This window comes from Cherax quadricarinatus, chromosome 78 (assembly GCF_038502225.1).
Source record: "Cherax quadricarinatus isolate ZL_2023a chromosome 78, ASM3850222v1, whole genome shotgun sequence".
NCBI classification, from domain to species: Eukaryota; Metazoa; Arthropoda; class Malacostraca; order Decapoda; family Parastacidae; genus Cherax; species Cherax quadricarinatus.
This window is the reverse complement of record NC_091369.1, coordinates 9,183,249-9,204,804: the sequence shown is the minus strand read 5'-3', so window position 1 is coordinate 9,204,804 and position 21,556 is coordinate 9,183,249. Positions and strand designations below refer to the sequence as shown.

At 39.1% G+C, this 21,556-nt stretch overlaps 1 protein-coding gene across 4 annotated transcripts in view; it reads right to left on the bottom strand.

The window, feature by feature from the left end:
* Tsp26A (Tetraspanin 26A) overlaps nt 1-21,556 on the bottom strand; it is a 257,157-nt gene that overhangs the window by 23,475 nt on the left and 212,126 nt on the right. For 2 of the 4 annotated variants that reach the window (XM_070101678.1, XM_070101679.1), the window contains exons 4-8: nt 12,539-12,613; nt 10,698-10,796; nt 8,714-8,842; nt 2,538-2,588; nt 398-514 (exon numbers count right to left, since the gene is read on the bottom strand). In XM_070101678.1, coding sequence (XP_069957779.1) covers nt 398-514; nt 2,538-2,588; nt 8,714-8,842; nt 10,698-10,796; nt 12,539-12,613 — 471 coding nt within the window. Of the gene's footprint in view, nt 1-310; nt 515-2,537; nt 2,589-8,713; nt 8,843-10,697; nt 10,797-12,538; nt 12,614-21,556 lie in introns of all 4 variants that reach the window. The other 2 variants (XR_011394181.1, XM_070101681.1) reach the window with 2 other exon arrangements.

The following is a 21,556-nucleotide window of genomic DNA, read 5'->3' as shown; positions in this document are numbered from 1 at the left end:
ATATATATATATATATATATATATATATACATATATATAATGTGTAACTGGCATTTCTGTGCAAATTAAAGTGAAAATTACAAGCTATACATCTACAGAGTGGAACATTTGCATTTCAATTAGCCATGCCAAGTGACTTTAATGAAAGATCAAGGATGAAAATAGACTGCATGCATATTACTATGAAACTTTTGTCACCAAAATACCAGAAGAGAGCTTTGTGTTTTAATGATGCATCTCAGTGCCAGCATGCATCCATTAATATCTAGTCTATATACCAAGGCCCTGAAAAAAATATCATGCCACTTACAAGCTTTACCATCATGCAGATTAGCCTGAGATTTCAATTTGTACAGCAGATATTGTTAATTTCAGTGGATTCCTAGCCACTGCCTACCTGCAGCACCGCCACCCCAACCGCTACGCCTGCCACAGGCACTAGGTTCGACTCTATCCATTCTTCACCCGCTCGTAGACATCCACGATCGTAAATAACCAGGGACCGATCACCATGCTGTAGATCCCACACAATCCAACACCCATCATAGTTAATATCCATTTATAAGCAAAACTAAGTTTACAAGAAAAAAACATGCCCATTAACCATTCACTGTATACTGCCCTTCATGGTACATTATACTTTAAACCACTGGATACCAACATTGCTCTAGTAACCCTAGCAACCAATTATAATTTAGCACTACAGTGTTAGGAAGATTGCCACAGAGCAACTTGTGCATATTTTATTCTTTACAAAAATAAGGAATCCTTTTATATCATCACACTGTTAAGAAAAGCATTTATTTATTTAAGGTATTATTATATCTAGCTGAATATAATAAAAGAATACAAAATGGAGTAATTAATGGAGAGAAATTGTACAGACTTCAATCTGTTGACCCCTACAGGACTCTTCTTATCCATGGCTAAGCAGTAATGTACTTGAATCTTGCCATTGGGGATCAGCAGTTCGAGGCTCATGCAATGCCTCCATCCTTGTACAAAAATAATCTATCTACCTTGCCGAGATTAACCCTATCACCATCTCCCAAGCAGATCTGTCGCTGACTCCAGTGCCACTCACATAGATCTACATTTTAAACACAGGTTCATCTCTCATGGCCTAGACAACAGAGAATGGGTGTGTGTACAGTTTAAATAAAGCTTGCCCCTTGCAGTGCATGATCGAAAAAGCAAACCTCTGTCCTTGTGTTTGGTTTCAAATAACAACTGATGTGTTTTCTAGGCTGATTTTTATGGTTTTTATTGGATGTTTCTTGGTATCAAATGATAAAATCAAAGACATTCTAGTGAAATTAAAAAAATATTTTGGTCAATTACAATCAGAAGAAGCTTGAAATAAAGTTTAAAGAAAGTGGAAATATTTGGCAATTTTCCTCAGAGTTAATTTTTTTTTTCTGTGATGGGTTCAAAATGGAGGGCAAGAGTTATATAGAAGAGGCCTGGGAATGTGATTAATGAACAGAGAAAAGGTTGCTTTAGTGGTTGGAATGCCTACAATGCTTATTTCAGACTTTAAATTTTGTACACTGGCAAAATTACCAAGTTCTATACACATTACAGGGTAATTCTGAACTGAATAGGTGTTATGCTCTTGATAGAAAAGAAGGTATACTAGCAAAATAGCTAAAAATTGGCTCAAACTGGCATTGGAAATGGCTTAAAATAGGACTCAAAATGAACTTAGGCTGCCAAGTTTGCACCTGGATAATTCCAAAAGTTTTCCATCAAATTTTGTATGTTTGGCATAAATACCCTCAGAAAAGTATTCTCTGCCATTTCAGAAGATAATTTTTTTTTTTAATTACAACACTGTCAGCACTTTTAATTTCAAGTGGCATGGCGGTGAAAGGGTTAAAGACCGAGTCTTTGTCACATGGCAAAGTACAAAGCAATACCCGTACCACATTTTAAATATTTAACTGAAAGCTATACTAGTGGCAAATGAGAATATTTGTGTTAAAAATAAGGATGTGACTAAGTTAGCAATATCAAACACCCCTACCCCCACCAGGTCTCCCATAGGTTAAGCAAGAGAATCAAATATTTACAGCACCTGTCAGCACATGTACTGCTACACAAATAACCTGCACTAGTTAATGGTTCAAGTTGGACCGAAATGCCGTCACAAGTTTCTTTCACCTATGTGTGGGTTATTTGTGTATTGTTCCAGTTATACTATTGTGCCTTTTTGTTCTTTATGTACTTGTAAATTTATAATTAAGAGAGGGAATTATTACATGTATGTAACATTTTAAATAATAAAATACACCAATGAAATTAGAATTTATTCTATCCTACCTGAGTAGATGATACTGATTAATAAAAAAAATAAAATTTATTCTATTCTACTTAAGGAGTAGATACTGATTAATAATAAATTGTTAATCACATCTGGTAATACGGAAACAAATGGTAATCTTGTAGTAATTAGCATTATCCTCAGTAATGTACACAAAACAAGTTAATTAACTGAAGTGGGAATAAAGATAAACACGTTCTATTATTATACTCACATAATCTTGCTTTCTTACATCATATCCACACTGCTTGTTCTTTATTATTTCCTGAAAAAAAAAAAAGTTCAGAAACTGTAAGTGGTTAAATTATTTGAACTAGCTTATACTCTCGAGGGTCTAGGTAAAAGAAAAAATCAGTAAAAAGGTACAGCAATCTCCATCTATCATTCAAACTTTAAGAAATTTCAGAATGAGAAGTTTCCACTTGGTATTTACATCCTAAAAGATCTTATGTACCCTACATCCATCATGCTTTCTTATTATGCTTATGTGAGGTAATCAATTTAAGGAGGATCCAATTTCTTGGATAAAAAGCCAAACCACTGAACAGGTAGGGTTTAAACCCTTGGCGAGTGAATTGTAAAACTCCAGACAAGTGTTTAAGTCACTAGGTTAGCTGTCACTCGGCCATCAAGGCACCTTCTCCACCCCATTTAATGGGGTAGTATATACTACTGTATATACTACCCAAGCATAAACTGACTCCATGTATAGGTCAACCCACTAATAATTTGATATTTTGCCACATCATTCATTTTTCATGTATCTCGTGGGTAAGTCTACCCTGGTTTTTGAAGGAATTTAAAAGTGGTCAAATAGTTCTAATTCAAATTATAATCTAGCCAAAACTCAGGGAAATTCCTAAGGTGGTTCTCGGTATTTTTGTGTGGAGTGCATGCATTTCTGTGCTCTCTGACTCTGGCATCTAGGGCCCTAAAGTTTCTAATACATAAACTTGGTCATAATCTTCATTGGTACAAATGCCAGAAGTGGTGTCATTGACTTTCCTTGCTTCTTGACTATCTTTTATGGTTTTACATAAAAATGTTAGTGACCCCTGATACTGTCTTTAGCTAAGGTACTGAAAAAGTTGTTGCTGGTTTGGTTGACACAAGTGTAATTAATGTATCTACTGGGTGCAATGTCAGAGCTAGAGTTGCATATTATATATTCTCAGGTTTCCTCTTCCAGTTAATGATGAAATATTATGGGTAGACTTGGTTAATGTAATTACATTCAATCTTGAGAGAGAAAGAATTGGAAGAAATCCCATATGTTCTTAAGAATAATCCAATAATGATCCTACTCCTGGTTTTGTCACTGAGATGTAAGTAATAGTGTAGTAGGTCATTTTTATTTGTTGGTTTACATGTGGTAGACTATACTTTGTGAAAGTTAAGGCAATGTTTATGTAGAGGAACTTTCAGGGACCTAGATACCAAAGAACATGTCAACATATACAGGAAGGACGGCATTAGAAACCAATGTACTCCACATCAAAACACCAAGAATTTCCAAGAGGCAAGACTTATCATCAAAGAATGTTACTGTCACAGCAAATTATGTTTAAAATAAGCAGTAATAGACACAACAATACAATTTCTCAAAACTGAATCATTCACAATCTCCTAAGTTTTAGTAATGCTTATTCTCCCTAAACCTGATACTGTGCTAACCTAATCTCAAACTTAACACCATGATAACCTAACCTCACCTGCGCCTTATTTTTGAGTCCTATCTTAAGACTGACTGAAATGCTATGCATAACTATGAGTGTCACTGTTAACCTACTATTGTAACTAATGTACTTTCTTGGGAGATCAAGTTATCTTACATCACAATACTTATTCCTAATACTACCCCACTCATTGCCAGCTAACCATAAAATAATCCACTAGCTTTAGTTGTTTCCATTAATCTAACATTACTGAAGAAGTTTTATTCCCATACATTAGTCATATTGTCTGCTTTTTGTGACTAGTAACCTTGGCAAACATTACTACACTGCTTATTACTTGGTTCGAATTTACATTTTTCACTTCGTGTATCAAATGCCTTTTAATAAACTGTAGTTATTTCACCTGCACCTTAAATACTGTTTCCAGTACTCAAGCCTGGCTATATAATAATAACCAGTTTCCTTGAATCCCTTCACTAAATATTACCCTGCTTACACTCCAACAGCTCATCAGGTCCCAAAAACCATTCATCTCCATTCACTCCTATCTAACATGCTCATGCACACTTGCTGGAAGTCCAAGCCCCTTGCCTACAAAACCTCCTTTACCCTGTCCCTCCAACCTTTTCAAGGACGACCCCTACCCTGCCTTCCTTCCCCTACAGATTTATACGCTCTCCATGTCATTCTACTTTGATCCATTCTCTCTAAATGACCAAACTACCTAAACAACCCCTCTTCAGCCCTCTGACTAATACTTTCATTAACTCCACACCTCCTAATTTCAACCCTTCAAATTTTCTCCATAATATTTACACCACACACTGCCCTTAGACAGGACATCTCCACTGCCTCCAACCACCTCCTTGCTGCAGCATTTACAGTACATCCCAAGCTTCACACCCATATAAGCGAGTTCGTACCACTATACTTTTATACATTCCCTTCTTTGCCTCCATAGATAAAGTTTTTTTGTCTCCACATATACCTCAATGCACCACTCACCTTTTTTCCTTCATCAATTTATAAAGCCATCCACTGACACGTTAACTCCCAAATATCTGAAAACATTCACTTCTTCCATACTCCCTCTCTCCAATGTGATATTCAATTTTTCTTTTTCTAAATTATTTGATACCCTTATCACCTTACTCTTATCTATGTTCACTTTCAACTTTCTACCTTTACACACCCTCCCAAACTCATCCACTGACCTTTGCAACTTTTCTTTAGAATCTCCCATAAGCACAGTATCATCAGCAAAAAGTAACTGTCAACTCCCATTTTGTATTTGATTCCCCATAATTTAATCCCACCCCTCTCCCCAACACCCTAGCATTTACTTCTTTTACAACCCCATCTATAAATATATTAAACAACCATGGTGACATTACACATCCCTGTCTAATACCTACTTTTACCAGGAAGTAATCTCACTCTCTTCTACACACCCTAACCTGAGCTTCACTATCCTCATAAAAACTCTTTATAGCATTTAGTAACATACTACCTATTCCATATACTTGCAACATCTGCAACATTGCTCACCTATCCACTATCATATGCCTTTTCTAAATCCATAAATGCAATGAAAACTTCCCTACCTTTATCTAAATACTATTCACATACACGCTTCAATGTAAACACTTGATCTACACATCCCCTACCCACTCTAAAGCCTCCTTGCTCATCTGAAATTCTACTGTTTTACCTCTAATTCTTTCAATAATAACCCTACCATACACTTTTCCTGATATACTCAGTAAACTTATTCCCTTATAATTTTTACAATATCTTTTGTCCCCCTTCCCTCGATATAAAGAAACTATACAAGCTCTCTGCCATTCCCTAGGTACCTTCCCCTCTTTCATACAGTTATTAAACAAAAGTACCAACAACTCCAACACTATATCCCCCCCCGCTTTTAACATTTCTGTCATGATCTCGTCAGCTCCTGCTGCTTTACCCCTTTTCATTCTACGTAATGCCTCACGCACCTCCCCCACACTCACATCCTGCTCTTCTTCAGTGCTTAGAGATGTTATACCTCCCTGACCAGTGCAGGAAATTATCACCTCCCTTTCATCGACATTTAAAAGTTCCTCAAAATATTCCAGCCATCTAACCAAGACCTCCAGCTCCCCATCCACTAACTCCCCTACTCTGTTTTTAACTGACAAATCCATTCGTTCCCTAGGCTTTCTTAACTTGTTTATTTTTTATTTTTATTATCACACTGGCCGATTCCCACAAAGGCAGGGTGGCCCAAAAAAGAAAAACTTTCACCATCATTCACTCCATCACTGTCTTGCCAGAAGGGTGCTTTACACTACAGTTTTTAAACTGCAACATTAACACCCCTCCTTCAGAGTGCAGGCACTGTACTTCCCATCTCCAGGACTCAAGTCCGGCCCACCGGTTTACCTGAACCCCTTCATAAATGTTACTTTGCTCACACTCCAACAGCACGTCAAGTATTAAAAACCATTTGTCTCCATTTACTCCTATCAAACACGCTCACGCATGCCTGCTGGAAGTCCAAGCCCCTCGCACACAAAACCTCCTTTACGCCCTCCCTCCAACCTTTCCTAATCCGACCCCTACCCCGCCGTCCTTCCACTACAGACTGATACACTCTTGAAGTCACTCTGTTTCGCTCCATTCTCTCTACATGTCCGAACCACCTCAACAACCCTTCCTCAGCCCTCTGGACAACAGTTTTGGCAATCCCGCACCTCCTCCTAACTTCCAAACTACGAATTCTCTGCATTATATTCACACCACACATTGCCCTCAGACATGACATCTCCACTGCCTCCAGCCTTCTCCTCGCTGCAACATTCATCACCCATGCTTCACACCCATATAAGAGCGTTGGTAAAACTATACTCTCATACATTCCCCTCTTTGCCTCCAAGAACAAAGTTCATTGTCTCCACAGACTCCTAAGTGCACCACTCACCCTTTTCCCCTCATCAATTCTATGATTCACCTCATCTTTCATAGACCCATCCACTGATACATCCACTCCCAAATATCTGAATACATTCACCTCCTCCATACTCTCTCCCTCCAATCTGATATCCAATCTTTCATCACCTAATCTTTTTATCCTCATAACCTTACTCTTTCCTGTATTCACTTTTAATTTTCTTCTTTTGCACACCCTACCAAATTCATCTGCCAATCTCTGCAACTTCTCTTCAGAATCTCCCAAGAGCACAGTGTCATCAGCAAAGAGCAACTGTGACAACTCCCACTTTAAGTGTGATTCGTTATCTTTTAACTCCACGCCTCTTGCCAAGACCCTCGCATTTACTTCTCTTACAACCCCATCAATAAATATATTAAACCACGGTGACATCACACATCCTTGTCTAAGGCCTACTTTTACTGGGAAATAATTTCCCTCTTTCCTACATACTCTAACTTGAGCCTCACTATCCTCGTAAAAACTCTTCACTGCTTTCAGTAACCTACCCCCTACACCTGCAACATCTGCCACATTGCCCCCCTATCCACCCTGTCATATGCCTTTTCCAAATCCATAAATGCCACAAAGACCTCTTTAGCCTTATCTAAATACTGTTCACTTATATGTTTCACTGTAAACACCTGGTCCACACACCCCCTACCTTTCCTAAAGCCTCCTTGTTCATCTGCTATCCTATTCTCAGTCTTACTCTTAATTCTTTCAATAATAACTCTACCATACACTTTACCAGGTATACTCAACAGACTTATTCCCCTATAATTTTTGCACTCTCTTTTGTCCCCTTTGCCTTTATACAAAGGAACTATGCATGCTCTCTGCCAATCCCTAGGTACCTTACCCTCTTCCATACATTTATTAAATAATTGCACCAACCACTCCAAAACTATATCCCCACCTGCTTTTAACATTTCTATCTTTATCCCATCAATCCCGGCTGCCTTACCCCCTTTCATTTTACCTACTGCCTCACGAACTTCCCCCACACTCACAACTGGCTCTTCCTCACTCCTACAAGATGTTATTCCTCCTTGCCCTATACACAAAATCACAGCTTCCCTATCTTCATCAACATTTAGCAATTCCTCAAAATATTCCCTCCATCTTCCCAATACCTCTAACTCTCCATTTAATAACTCTCCTCTCCTATTTTTAACTGACAAATCCATTTGTTCTCTAGGCTTCCTTAACTTGTTAATCTCACTCCAAAACTTTTTCTCATTTTCAACAAAATTTGTTGATAACATCTCACCCACTTTCTCACTTGCTCTCTTTTTACATTGCTTCACCACTCTCTTAACCTCTCTCTTTTTCTCCATATACTTTTTCTTCCTTACATCACTTCTACTTTGTAAAAATTTCTCATATGCTAAATTTTTCTCCCTTACTACTCTCTTTACATCATCATTCCACTTGTTTATCTCACTCCAAAATTTTTTTTTATTTTCATCAAAATTTCTTGACAGTGCCTTTCCCACTCTATCATCTGCTCTCCTTTTGCACTCTCACCACTCTCATCACCTTTCTTTTACTCTCCATATGCTCTGCTCTTCTTATAACACTTCTGCTTTGTAAAAACCTCTCATAAGCTACCTTTTTCTCTTTTATCACACCCTTTACTTCATCATTCCATCACTCCTCTTTCCTCCAGCACCCACAAATACAGTAGTTTTACAATGTTATTTTCAATGTACAATATTAGGAGCAATACATTTCACTCACATTAGCTTTTTGTTTACAACAAGAGAAGGGAACTCCACAAGCTTCCCGAGATCCTACAGCTTCTGAGGAACAGTTAAAATAAACGTTACGGTCCCAGTCCTTGGGGCCCTCAATGCCACAACACTCCAACTGTGAACAAAAATTAGAATAAATCAATGACTATATTTGCATTTGAAGTATTATTTAGCCACTGTAATCTCAAAGAAAGAACAAAAAGGCACAGTACTCTGACCAGAACAATACACAAATAACCCGCACATAGGAGAAGGAACTTATGATGACATTTCAGTGATTCAAGTTGGACTGAAACATTATAAGTTTCTTTCTCCTATGTGCAGCTTATTTGTGTACTGTAATCTCAAGTGGATCCTAACACTCAATACCATGAGAAACCTTGTGGTACATCTATCACCTGATAGATGTACCACTAATATTGACAGTTTACTTCCTATAATTATGAGTTTTTCTGTCTCACTTTAATTAGCAGGAACTCCCTACTAATGAACACTAAATGGGGATGCATGTGTCAGCCAAAGTAGATATGCGTAGTCCCACACCAGTTGCCTCCCATTTTTTGAAAACTAAACCAGTAATATTAGCCCATCCTTACAATTAGTGATTAAGTTTTTTCTCTTAACCATACACTAGGCTAAATATGACCAGCTTTCAAAGATTCTTCTAATCTACAATCCTGAAATTTAGTCAGGCTTCCTTGTTGAGTGACTATTCAACCAGGCTGCTGCTGTTAGTGGTTATGGAAAGGCCCTTCTTAACATCATTGACTTTACAGTTTTGCATGCCCTCCCTTAACCCTTAAACGGTCCAAACAGATCGACGTTCAAATTCATAGTGCTACAAAAGTAGATTACTTTTTTTTACATATTTTCAAATATAACAAAAAAAGAATGTAGATAAAAGTTTTTTTAACACATTTTCAAATGTAAAACAAAAAAGATCTACATTTTTTTACATACTTTCAGATGTTGAAAAAACGTATAAATACGTTTGGACCATTTAAGGGTTAAGACTTGCAAGGCTGAGGCCATGCAGACACTACTGGTCTGTTACTACATTTTCTTATGTATTTATACTCATGTGAATTGGGGTAGCGAGGAAGAGCCACTGCAATACAGAAAGTCTGGCATCAAGATATTTGCTCAACCCTCAATCAATGTCAGAGCAAACCCCCCAGTCTGACCCAACAACTGGTGAATTTCATTCCAAATGAGCCATCACACCTTGGTAGCAATGGACAACGGCTTTAAGTACAAGTACATTTGGACCCACTTTCCTGACTAATTCAATGGATCCCAGGCTTTAGGCAAGTGCATCCAATGATGTGTTCGATTACGTAAACTATAAAAGTGGTTTCTTGAGCGATAAACAACTGCTTGATTCAACTTCGGTGATGGCAGAAACACACTGCCTGGCAAGATACAGAGGATCACCATTCTATCCAATCTAGCCCAGTGTTTTCCTGATGCCTGAACCCACTTTAAGAGCATTTTAGCCAGATTTCAACACAAAATTGAAGCAAGCTTCATACATGGACTACAAATTAATAGTGTCAGCCTCGATCCCTTTTCCCCATCCAAACAGGAAACTGAAGTGAACCTTCAATGTAATGGGTTAATGGGAGGGGAGAAGGTGGTTAGTACTGGCAATACAGGTTGACAGATGAGATTTTTATACCATGATCACATTAATAAACAATTCTGTAATCAACAAACTTTGTCTGTAGTTTCTAAATCAATTAACCAACAAGACTGTCTCATATTTATCCCCATGGGGAAGTGGAAAAGAATTCTTCCTCCATAAGCCATGCATGCCCTAAGATGAGACTAAAATGCCAGGAGCAAAGGACTAGTAGCCCCTTCTCCTGTATAAATTACTAAATTTAAAAAAAAAAAAAAAAAAAACTTTTGTTTTTCTTTTTGGGTCACCCTGCCTTGGTGACAGAAAAGACTGAATTCTTAAAACTCACCCACTTCTCCTGTATCCAGTCAATAAGGTTCTGTTGGTCAGGGTCATCACGATAGTGTACAATAAACGCTTGGAATCCATTAGTAGCTTGGGATTTAATCTGAAAAGTAGGAAAAAAACACTGATACAATATTCACAAACCTACTTCAGTGAAGAAGGGCAACTAATATTCCTATTCTTCCACAACCCATATCTTATAAATGATTACATGAAATTATTATTTTTTTTATTATCACACCGGCCGATTCCCACCAAGGCAGGGTGGCCCGAAAAAGAAAAACTTTCACCATCATTCACTCCATCACTGTCTTGCCAGAAGGGTGCTTTACACTACAGTTTTTAAACTGCAACATTAACACCCCTCCTTCAGAGTGCAGGCACTGTACTTCCCATCTCCAGGACTCAAGTCCGGCCTGCCGGTTTCCCTGAATCCCTTCATAAATGTTACTTTGCTCACACTCCAACAGCACGTCAAGTATTAAAAACCATTTGTCTCCATTCACTCCTATCAAACACGCTCACGCATGCCTGCTGGAAGTCCAAGCCCCTCGCACACAAAACCTCCTTTACCCCCTCCCTCCAACCCTTCCTAGGCCGACCCCTACCCCGCCTTCCTTCCACTACAGACTGATACACTCTTGAAGTCATTCTGTTTCGCTCCATTCTCTCTACATGTCCGAACCACCTCAACAACCCTTCCTCAGCCCTCTGGACAACAGTTTTGGTAATCCCGCACCTCCTCCTAACTTCCAAACTACGAATTCTCTGCATTATATTCACACCACACATTGCCCTCAGACATGACATCTCCACTGCCTCCAGCCTTCTCCTCGCTGCAACATTCATCACCCACGCTTCACACCCATATAAGAGCGTTGGTAAAACTATACTCTCATACATTCCCCTCTTTGCCTCCAAGGACAAAGTTCTTTGTCTCCACAGACTCCTAAGTGCACCACTCACTCTTTTTCCCTCATCAATTCTATGATTCACCTCATCTTTCATAGACCCATCCGCTGACACGTCCACTCCCAAATATCTGAATACGTTCACCTCCTCCATACTCTCTCCCTCCAATCTGATATTCAATCTTTCATCACCTAATCTTTTTGTTATCCTCATAACCTTACTCTTTCCTGTATTCACCTTTAATTTTCTTCTTTTGCACACCCTACCAAATTCATCCACCAATCTCTGCAACTTCTCTTCAGAATCTCCCAAGAGCACAGTGTCATCAGCAAAGAGCAGCTGTGACAACTCCCACTTTGTGTGTGATTCTTTATCTTTTAACACATCGGCCGTTTCCCACCGAGGCAGGGTGACCCAAAAAGAAAGAAAAAAACTTTCATCATTCAACATTTTCACCATCACTCATACTTAATCACTGTCTTTGCAGAGGCGCTCAGATATGACAGCTTAGACGTCCCTCCGAACTGCCAATATCCCAAACCTCTCCTATAAAGGGCAGGCATTATACTTCCCATTTCCAGGACTCAAGTCCAGCTAACCTGTTTCCCTGAATCCCTTCATAGAATATTACCCTGCTTACACTCCAACACTGCTCACACTCCATTTGGAAATAAAGACAGAACCACTAAATTTCCACTTGAGTGACGACGTAGGCTCAGACTGCAACTCTGGTTTAAGAACCCTGGCTCAACAATAATTTCCTATTTCTCTAGCACTTCTGTCACCTTATACACAGTAAATAAACAACACTTCTTAATTACCTTTTTGTCTTAATATACTGTACACTAATCTGGAACTTTATAAGAAAGTTTATTTCAGATATTCAAGTTCTTAATAATAATGAATTCATTTGTTTAGCAAAAAAAAACTTACCCAATCTTTAAAGATGAAACCTAGAATGCCAGCTGTCATCTCCAGCAGCAGTAGGATAGCCAGGAAGATAGCATACTGAAATTGTAATAATAGTTTAATTTACCAGAGTAACTAAATACAGTGGACCCCTGGTTTACCATATTATTTCATTCCAGAAGTATGTTCAGGTGCCAGTACTGACCGAATTTGTTCCCATAAGGAATATTGTGAATTAAATTAGTCCATTTCAGACCCCCAGACATACACATACAAATGCACTTACATAAATACACTTACATAATTGGTCGCATTGGGAGCTGATCGTAAACCAGGGGTCCACTGTACCAGGTCAGGGATTTCAATTATCCAATTTTTTTTTTTTTCTTAATTTTTAATAAAATTGGCAAATTAAAACTTACAAAACCCAAAGCTTCCTTTGAATTTTTTTTTTTTATATTGTATTAACATATTGGACTTTTCCCACCAAGGTAGGGTGGCCCGAAAAAGAAAAACTTTCATCATCATTCACTCCATCACTGTCTTGCCAAAGGCATGCATACACTACAGTTATAAAACTGCAACATTAACACCCTTCCTTCAGAGTGCCGGCACTGTACTTCTAATCTTCAGGAATCAAGTCCGGCTTGCTGGTTTCCCTGAATTCCTTCATAAATGTTACCTTGCTCACACTCCAACAGCACATCAAGTCCTAAAAACCTTTTGTCTCTATTTGCTCCTATCCAACATGCTCACGCATGCTTGCAGCAAGTCCAAACCCCACACACACACAAAACCTCCCTCACCCCTCTCCCTCCAACCTTTCCTAGGCCAACCCCTACCCCGCCTTCCCTCCACTGCAGATTTATACACTCTCGAAGTCATTCTATTTTGTTCCATCCTTTCTTCATGTCCAAACCTTCTCAATAACCCCTCCTCAGCCCTCTGTATAATAGTTTTGGTAACCCTGTACCTCCTCCTAATCTCCAAACTATGGATTCTCTGCATTATATTCACACAACACATTGCTCTCAAACATGACATCTCCACTGCCTCCAGCCTTCTCCTTTGAGAAAAATACATGCAGTGAAAATTTTCAGCTGACCAGAAAATGTATTTTCCATTTTTTTTTTTCAAGCACTGGCCTGTCTCCTGCCAAGGTAGGGTGATGCAAAAAAGAAACACTCCCACCATCATTCACAATACTGTATTACTGTCTTGCCGGAGGCACAAAGATACGACAGTTGAGATGACCCTCCAAACAGTAAATACCCTGCACCCCTCCTTTATTCTCCAGTTATCACACACAATTCAACAATTCCAGATTTATTAACTGTGTTGGTAAACTTATATATTAGCACATACATAGTCTAAACCCAAAATGGTATCATCCTTTCTTCATAAGATGTAACAAACATTAAAGAGTGAAGTCTTTCTAAAGAGAGAAATTAAAATTAATTAAGAAAATACTACACCATTTTAAAAGTAAACTTGGCACCTACACAGTCCAATAACAATCCCAAATGTCTTATAATTAGTATACACCAGTGCTGAATATTTGATGATGATACAAAGCATACTCAAATTATCACATTGAAACCAAAATCAGGAATGGTTATATAAAACTGACCACCTACATATGCCAATACAGTGGACCCTCCCTTTTCACTGGGCTCTGTTTTCGTGAATTTCAGCTATCGCTGACTTTTTTCATAAAAATATTGGCTCAGTTTTTGTTGTTTTCCTCCATTCTCGTCGGTGGTACAGTACCTATCCGAGTGCCATGCACACACAAAGCCTCCCACACACGCATTCTGAGGCAGCGTCGCTCTTTCTTGGCGAGTGAACATTATCCTGTGAGGCCATAGGAAACCTTTTGTAATAATTCATTGTTTTTTGCACTTGTTTATTCTGTGTGACTGCTAATAAGACCAAAGAAAGTTGCTAGTGCCAGCCCATTGATAAAGAAGGTGAGAAACACAATAGAATTTAAGAAAAAAACTCGTAACAAAGTACCAAAGTGGAGGAGGAAGAGAGAGGGGAGAATGTCCCTTCTTCAGTGATTCTACGATATGTATGATACTACAGCAGCAGGAGTCAATAGAGGCTATAGTGTCAGCCTGTGATAAAGAGTAACATTAACAGTCTAGCAAGTAAGTTAAGCTATTAAGCAATAGAAAAAGGAAGACACAAAACTGACTCCTCCAATGTTATTGGAGGTATATAGTGAAACAAAACTGAAGGGGGTGGGAGTGTTTCAGTGGGGAGAAATAAATGGGATTAGGTCAGGGGTTTCAAATAGAGTCAGAGCTAAAGAAGGAGTAGCAATAATTATTTTTATTATTACATTATCACACTGGCCGATTCCCACCAAGGCAGGGTGGCCCGAAAAAGAAAAACTTTCACCATCATTCACTCCATCACTGTCTTGCCAGAAGGGTGCTTTACACTACAGTTTTTAAATTGCAACATTAACACCCCTCCTTCAAAGTGCAGGCACTGTACTTCCCATCTCCAGGACTCAAGTCTGGCCTGCCGGTTTCCCTGAACCCCTTCATAAATGTTACTTTGCTCACACTCCAACAGCACGTCAAGTATTAAAAACAATGTGTCTCCATTCACTCCTATCAAACACGCTAACACATGCCTGCTGGAAGTCCAAGCCCCTCGCACACAGAACCTCCTTTACTCCCTCCCTCCAACCTTTCCTAGGCCGACCCCTACCCCGCCTTCCTTCCACTACAGACTGATATACTCTTGAAGTCATTCTGTTTCGCTCCATTCTCTCTACTTGTCTGAACCACCTCAACAACCCTTCCTCAGCCCTCTGGACAACAGTTTTGGTAATCCCGCACCTCCTCCTAACTTCCAAACTATGAATTCTCTGCATTATATTCACACCACACATTGCCCTCAGACATGACATCTCCACTGCCTCCAGCCTTCTCCTCTCTGCAACATTCATCACCCATGCTTCACACCCATATAAGAGCATTGGTAAAACTATACTCTCATACATTCCCCTCTTTGCCTCCAAGGACAAAGTTCTTTGTCTCCACAGACTCCTAAGTGCATCACTCACCCTTTTCCCCTCATCAATTCTATGATTCACCTCATCTTTTATAGACCCATCTGCTGACATGTCCACTCCCAAATATCTAAATATATTCACCTCCTCCATACTCTCTCCTTCCAATCTGATATCCAATCTTTCATCACCTAATCTTTTTGTTATCCTCATAACCTTACTCTTTCCTGTATTCACTTTTAATTTTCTTCTTTTGCATACCCTACCAAATTCATCTGCCAATCTCTGCAACTTTTCTTCAGAATCTCCCAAGAGCACAGTGTCATCAGCAAAGAGCAACTGTGACAACTCCCACTTTATGTGTGATTCTTTATCTTTTAACTCCATGCCTCTTGCCAAGACCCTCGCATTTACTTCTCTTACAACCCCATCAATAAATATATTAAACCACGGTGACATCACACATCCTTGTCTAAGGCCTACTTTTACTGGGAAATAATTTCCCTCTTTCCTACATACTCTAACTTGAGCTTCACTATCCTCGTAAAAACTCTTCACTGCTTTTAATAACCTACCTCCTATACCATACACCTGCAACATCTGCCACACTGCCCCCCTATCCACCCTGTCATACGCCTTTTCCAAATCCATAAATGCCACAAAGACCTCTTTAGCCTTATCTAAATACTGTTCACTTACATGTTTCACTGTAAACACCTGGTCCACACACCCCCTACCTTTCCTAAAGCCTCTTTGTTCATCTGCTATCCTATTCTCCGTCTTACTCTTAATTCTTTCAATAATAACTCTACCATACACTTTACCAGGTATACTCAACAGACTTATCCCCCTATAATTTTTGCACTCTCTTTTGTCCCCTTTGCCTTTATACAAAGGAACTATGCATGCTCTCTGCCAATCCCTAGGTACCTTACCCTCTTCCATACATTTATTAAATAATTGCACCAACCACTCCAAAACTATATCCCCACCTGCTTTTAACATTTCTATCTTTATCCTATCAATCCCGGCTGCCTTACCCCCTTTCATTTTACCTACTGCCTCACGAACTTCCCCCACACTCACAACTGGCTCTTCCTCACTCCTACAAGATGTTATTCCTCCTTGCCCTATACACGAAATCACAGCTTCCCTATCTTCATCAACATTTAACAATTTCTCAAAATATTCCTTCCATCTTCCCAATACCTCTAACTCTCCATTTAATAACTCTCCTCTCCTATTTTTAACCCTTTGAGGGTTTCGGACGTACTAGTACGTCTTACGCGCAGGGGTTTTTGACGTACTAGTACGCATAAATTCTAGCGCCGTCAAATCCCGCGGGAAAAGGCTGGTAGGCCTCCATATGAAAGAATGGGTCTATGTGGTCAGTGTGCACAGTATAAAAAAAATCCTGCAGCACACATTGCATAATGAGAAAAAAAACTTTCACAGTTTTTTTGGCATAAAACAGCGACTTTGCACTGTATTTTCGTATGGTATTTATTGTTGTATTCTAGTTTTCTTGGTCTCATTTTATAGAATGAAATGCATATCACAGAAATTGAGATGATTTTCACTGGTTTTACAATGAAACGTACCTTGAAATTGAGCTCAAAGTAGCAGAAATGTTCGATTTTTACCAAAGTTCAAAAGTAAACAAATCATGCCAAGCGTCCAATACACGTCAACTGGTGAGTCTAACATTCTTTTGCAAGTGCGCCAATACGATTTATACCATTTTTTACACTAATGCAGTAGTCTGAATAACAGTAAATCTTCTATTTTTCGTGAGAATAAAAATTCAAAGTGGAAAGCAAAAGAATGTAAGAGGGGCCTTGAGACGTGACTAATGAACAGAAGAAATGTCATTTTAGTGCCAGGAATGTATTTCTTGTTTGTTCTGGACCCTATTCGGAAATTGGCATTTTTTGAAATTTGTGTGAAATTGGCAAAATTGCTAAATTCTCACCACTGTATTGGATAGTTGAGAATGGTAAATGGGTGGTTTCTTGCACTCATGCAATAGAAAAAATGTAGTTCTAGCGAAACAGTCATGTTTTTTGTCGACTAGTACAGAGGAATTGGCCGAAAATGGGGCTCAAATTGGGCAAAATCGCCGATGCATAAACATCGCCGAGACCGCTAACTTCGCGAGAGCATTAATTCCCTAAGTTTTCCATCAAATCTCATAATTTTGGTGTCATTATGATCGGGAAAAGATTCTCTATCTTTTCATAAGAAAAAATTATTTTTTTTTTTTAAATTTGGCCGACCTTGAGAACGAGTTTCTGAGAGGGCCTGTCGACCCTCAAAGGGTTAACTGACAAATCCATTTGTTCTCTAGGCTTCCTTAACTTGTTAATCTCACTCCAAAACTTTTTCTTATTTTCAACAAAATTTGTTGATAACATCTCACCCACTCTCTCATTTGCTCTCTTTTTACATTGCTTCACCACTCTCTTAACCTCTCTCTTTTTCTCCATATACTCTTCCCTCCTTGCATCACTTCTACTTTGTAAAAACTTCTCATATGCTAACTTTTTCTCCCTTACTACTCTCTTTACATCATCATTCCACCAATCGCTCCTCTTCCCTCCCGCACCCACTTTCCTGTAACCACAAACTTCTGCTGAACACTCTAACATTACATTTTTAAACCTACCCCATACCTCTTCGACCCCATTGCCTATGCTCTCATTAGCCCATCTATCCTCCAATAGCTGTTTATATCTTACCCTAACTGCCTCCTCTTTTAGTTTATAAACCTTCACCTCTCTCTTCCCTGATGCTTCTATTCTCCTTGTATCCCATCTACCTTTTACTCTCAGTGTAGCTACAACTAGAAAGTGATCTGATATATCTGTGGCCCCTCTATAAACATGTACATCCTGAAGTCTACTCAACAGTCTTTTATCTACCAATACATAATCCAACAAACTACTGTCATTTCGCCCAACATCATATCTTGTATACTTATTTTTCCTCTTTTTCTTAAAATATGTATTACCTATAACTAAACCCCTTTCTATACAAATTTCAATCAAAGGGCTCCCATTATCATTTACACCTGGCACCCCAAACTTACTTACCACACCATCTCTAAAAGTTTCTCCTACTTTAGCATTCAGGTCCCCTACCACAATTACTCTCTCACTTGGTTCAAAGGCTCCTATACATTCACTTAACAATAGCAATAGCAATAATGTTGAAGGATAAGTTATGGCAGGTAAAGAGGGAATATAAATGTATTAATTCAAGGATTATGTGGAGTAAAATAAGGGTTGGATGTGAAAAGTGGGTTATAATAAGTGTTTATGCATCTGGAGAAGAGAGAAGTGTAGAGGAAAGAGAGAGAGAGAGATTTTGGGAAATGTTGAGTGAGTGCCTGGGGAGTTTTGAACCAAGTGTGATAGTACCTGTGGCGGAGGATTTCAATGCTGAAGTGGGTAAAAATGTTGTGGAGGGAGTAGTAGGTAAATTTGGGGTGCCAGGGGTAAATGAAAATGGGGAGCCTTTAATTGAGCTATGCATAGAAAGAGGTTTGGCAATAAGTAATTCATATTTTATGAAAAAGAGGATAAGTATACAAGGTATGATATAGCACGTAATGATAGTAGTAGGTATACTCAGCAGACTTATCCCCCTATAATTTTTGCACTCTCTTTTATCCCCTTTGCCTTTATACAAAGGAACTATGCATGCTCTCTGCCAATCCCTAGGTACCTTACCCTCTTCCATACATTTATTAAATAATTGCACCAACCACTCCAAAACTATATCCCCACCTGCTTTTAACATTTCTGTCATGATCCTGTCAGTTCCAGCTGCTTTACCCCCTTTCATTCTACATAATGCCTCATGCACCTCCCCCACACTCACATCCTGTTCTTCTTCACTCCTAAAAGATCGTATACCTCCCTGGCCAGTGTATGAAATTACCACCTCCCTTTCTTTGGTTTTCTTTTTTTTTTTTCAACAAGTCGGCCGTCTCCCACCGAGGCAGGGTGACCCAAAAAAGAAAGAAAATCCCCAAAAAGAAAATACTTTCATTATCATTCAACACTTTCACCGCACTCGCACATTATCACTGTTTTTGCAGAGGTGCTCAGAATACAACAGTTTAGAAGCATACACATATAAAGATACACAACATATCCCTCCAAATTGCCAATATCCCAAACCCCTCCTTTAAAGTGCAGGCATTGTACTTCCCATTTCCAGGACTCAAGTCTGACTATATGAAAATAACCAGTTTCCCTGAATCCCTTCACTAACTATTACCCTGCTCACACTCCAACAGATCGTCAGGTCCCAAGTACCATTCGTCTCCATTCACTCCTATCTAACACGCTCACGCACGCTTGCTGGAAGTCCAAGCCCCTTGCCCACAAAACCTCCTTTATCCCCTCTCTCCAACCCTTTCGAGGACGACCCCTACCTCGCCTTCCTTCCCCTATAGATTTATATGCTTTCCATGTCATTCTACTTTGATCCATTCTCTCTAAATGACCAAACCACCTCAACAACCCCTCTTCTGCCCTCTGACTAATACTTTTATTAACTCCACACCTTTTCCTAATTTCCACACTCCGAATTTTCTGCATAATATTTACACCACACATTGCCCTTAAACAGGACATCTCCACTGCCTCCAACCGTCTCCTCGCTGCTGCATTTACCACCCAAGCTTCACACCCATATACGAGTGTTGGTACTACTATACTTTCATACATTCCCTTCTTTACCTCCATAGATAACGTTTTTTGACTCCACATATACCTCAACGCACCACTCACCTTTTTTCCCTCATCAATTCTATGATTAACCTCATCCTTCATAAATCCATCCGCCGACATGTCAACTCCCAAGTATCTGAAAACATTCACTTCTTCCATACTCCTCCTCCCCAATTTGATATCCAATTTTTCTTTATCTAAATCATTTGACACCCTCATCACCTTACTCTTTTCTATGTTCACTTTCAACTTTCTACCTTTACACACATTCCCAAACTCATCCACTAACCTTTGCAATTTTTCTTTAGAATCTCCCATAAGCACAGTATCAGTTCTAGCTGCTTTACCCCCTTTCATTCTACGTAATGCCTCACGTACCTCCCCCACACTTACATTCTGCTCTTCTTCACTCCTGAAAGATGGTATACCTCCCTGACCAGTGCATGAAATTACTGCCTCTCTTTCTTCCTTAACATTTAAAAGTTCCTCAAAATATTCTCGCCATCTACCTAATACCTCCCTCTCCCCATCTACTAACTCCCCTACTCTGTTTTTAACTGACAAATCCATACTTTCCCTAGGCTTTCTTAACTTGTTTAACTCACTCCAAATTTTTTTCTTATTTTCATTAAAATTTCTTGACAGTGCCTCTCCCACTCTATCATCTGCTCTCCTTTTGCACTCTCTCACCACTCTCTTTACCTTTCTTTTACTCTCCATATACTCTGCTCTTCTTATAACACTTCTGCTTTGTAAAAACCTCTCATAAGCTACCTTTTTCTCTTTTATCACACCCTTTACTTCATCATTCCACCAATCACTCCTCTTTCCTCCTGCCCCCACCCTCCTATAACCACAAACTTCTGCCCCACATTCTAATACTGCATTTTTAAAACTATTCCAACCCTCTTCAACCCCCCCACTACTCATCTTTGCACTAGCCCACCTTTCTGCCAATAGTCGTTTATATCTCACCCGAACTTCCTCCTCCCTTAGTTTATACACTTTCACCTCCCTCTTACTTGTTGTTGCCACCTTCCTCTTTTCCCATCTACCTCTTACTCTAACTGTAGCTACAACTAAATAATGATCCGATATATCAGTTGCCCCTCTATAAACATGTACATCCTGGAGCCTACCCATCAACCTTTTATCCACCAATACATTATCTAATAAACTACTTTCATTACGTGCTACATCATACCTTGTATATTTATCCTCTTTTTCATAAATTATGTATTACTTATTACCAAATCTCTTTCTACACATAGTTCA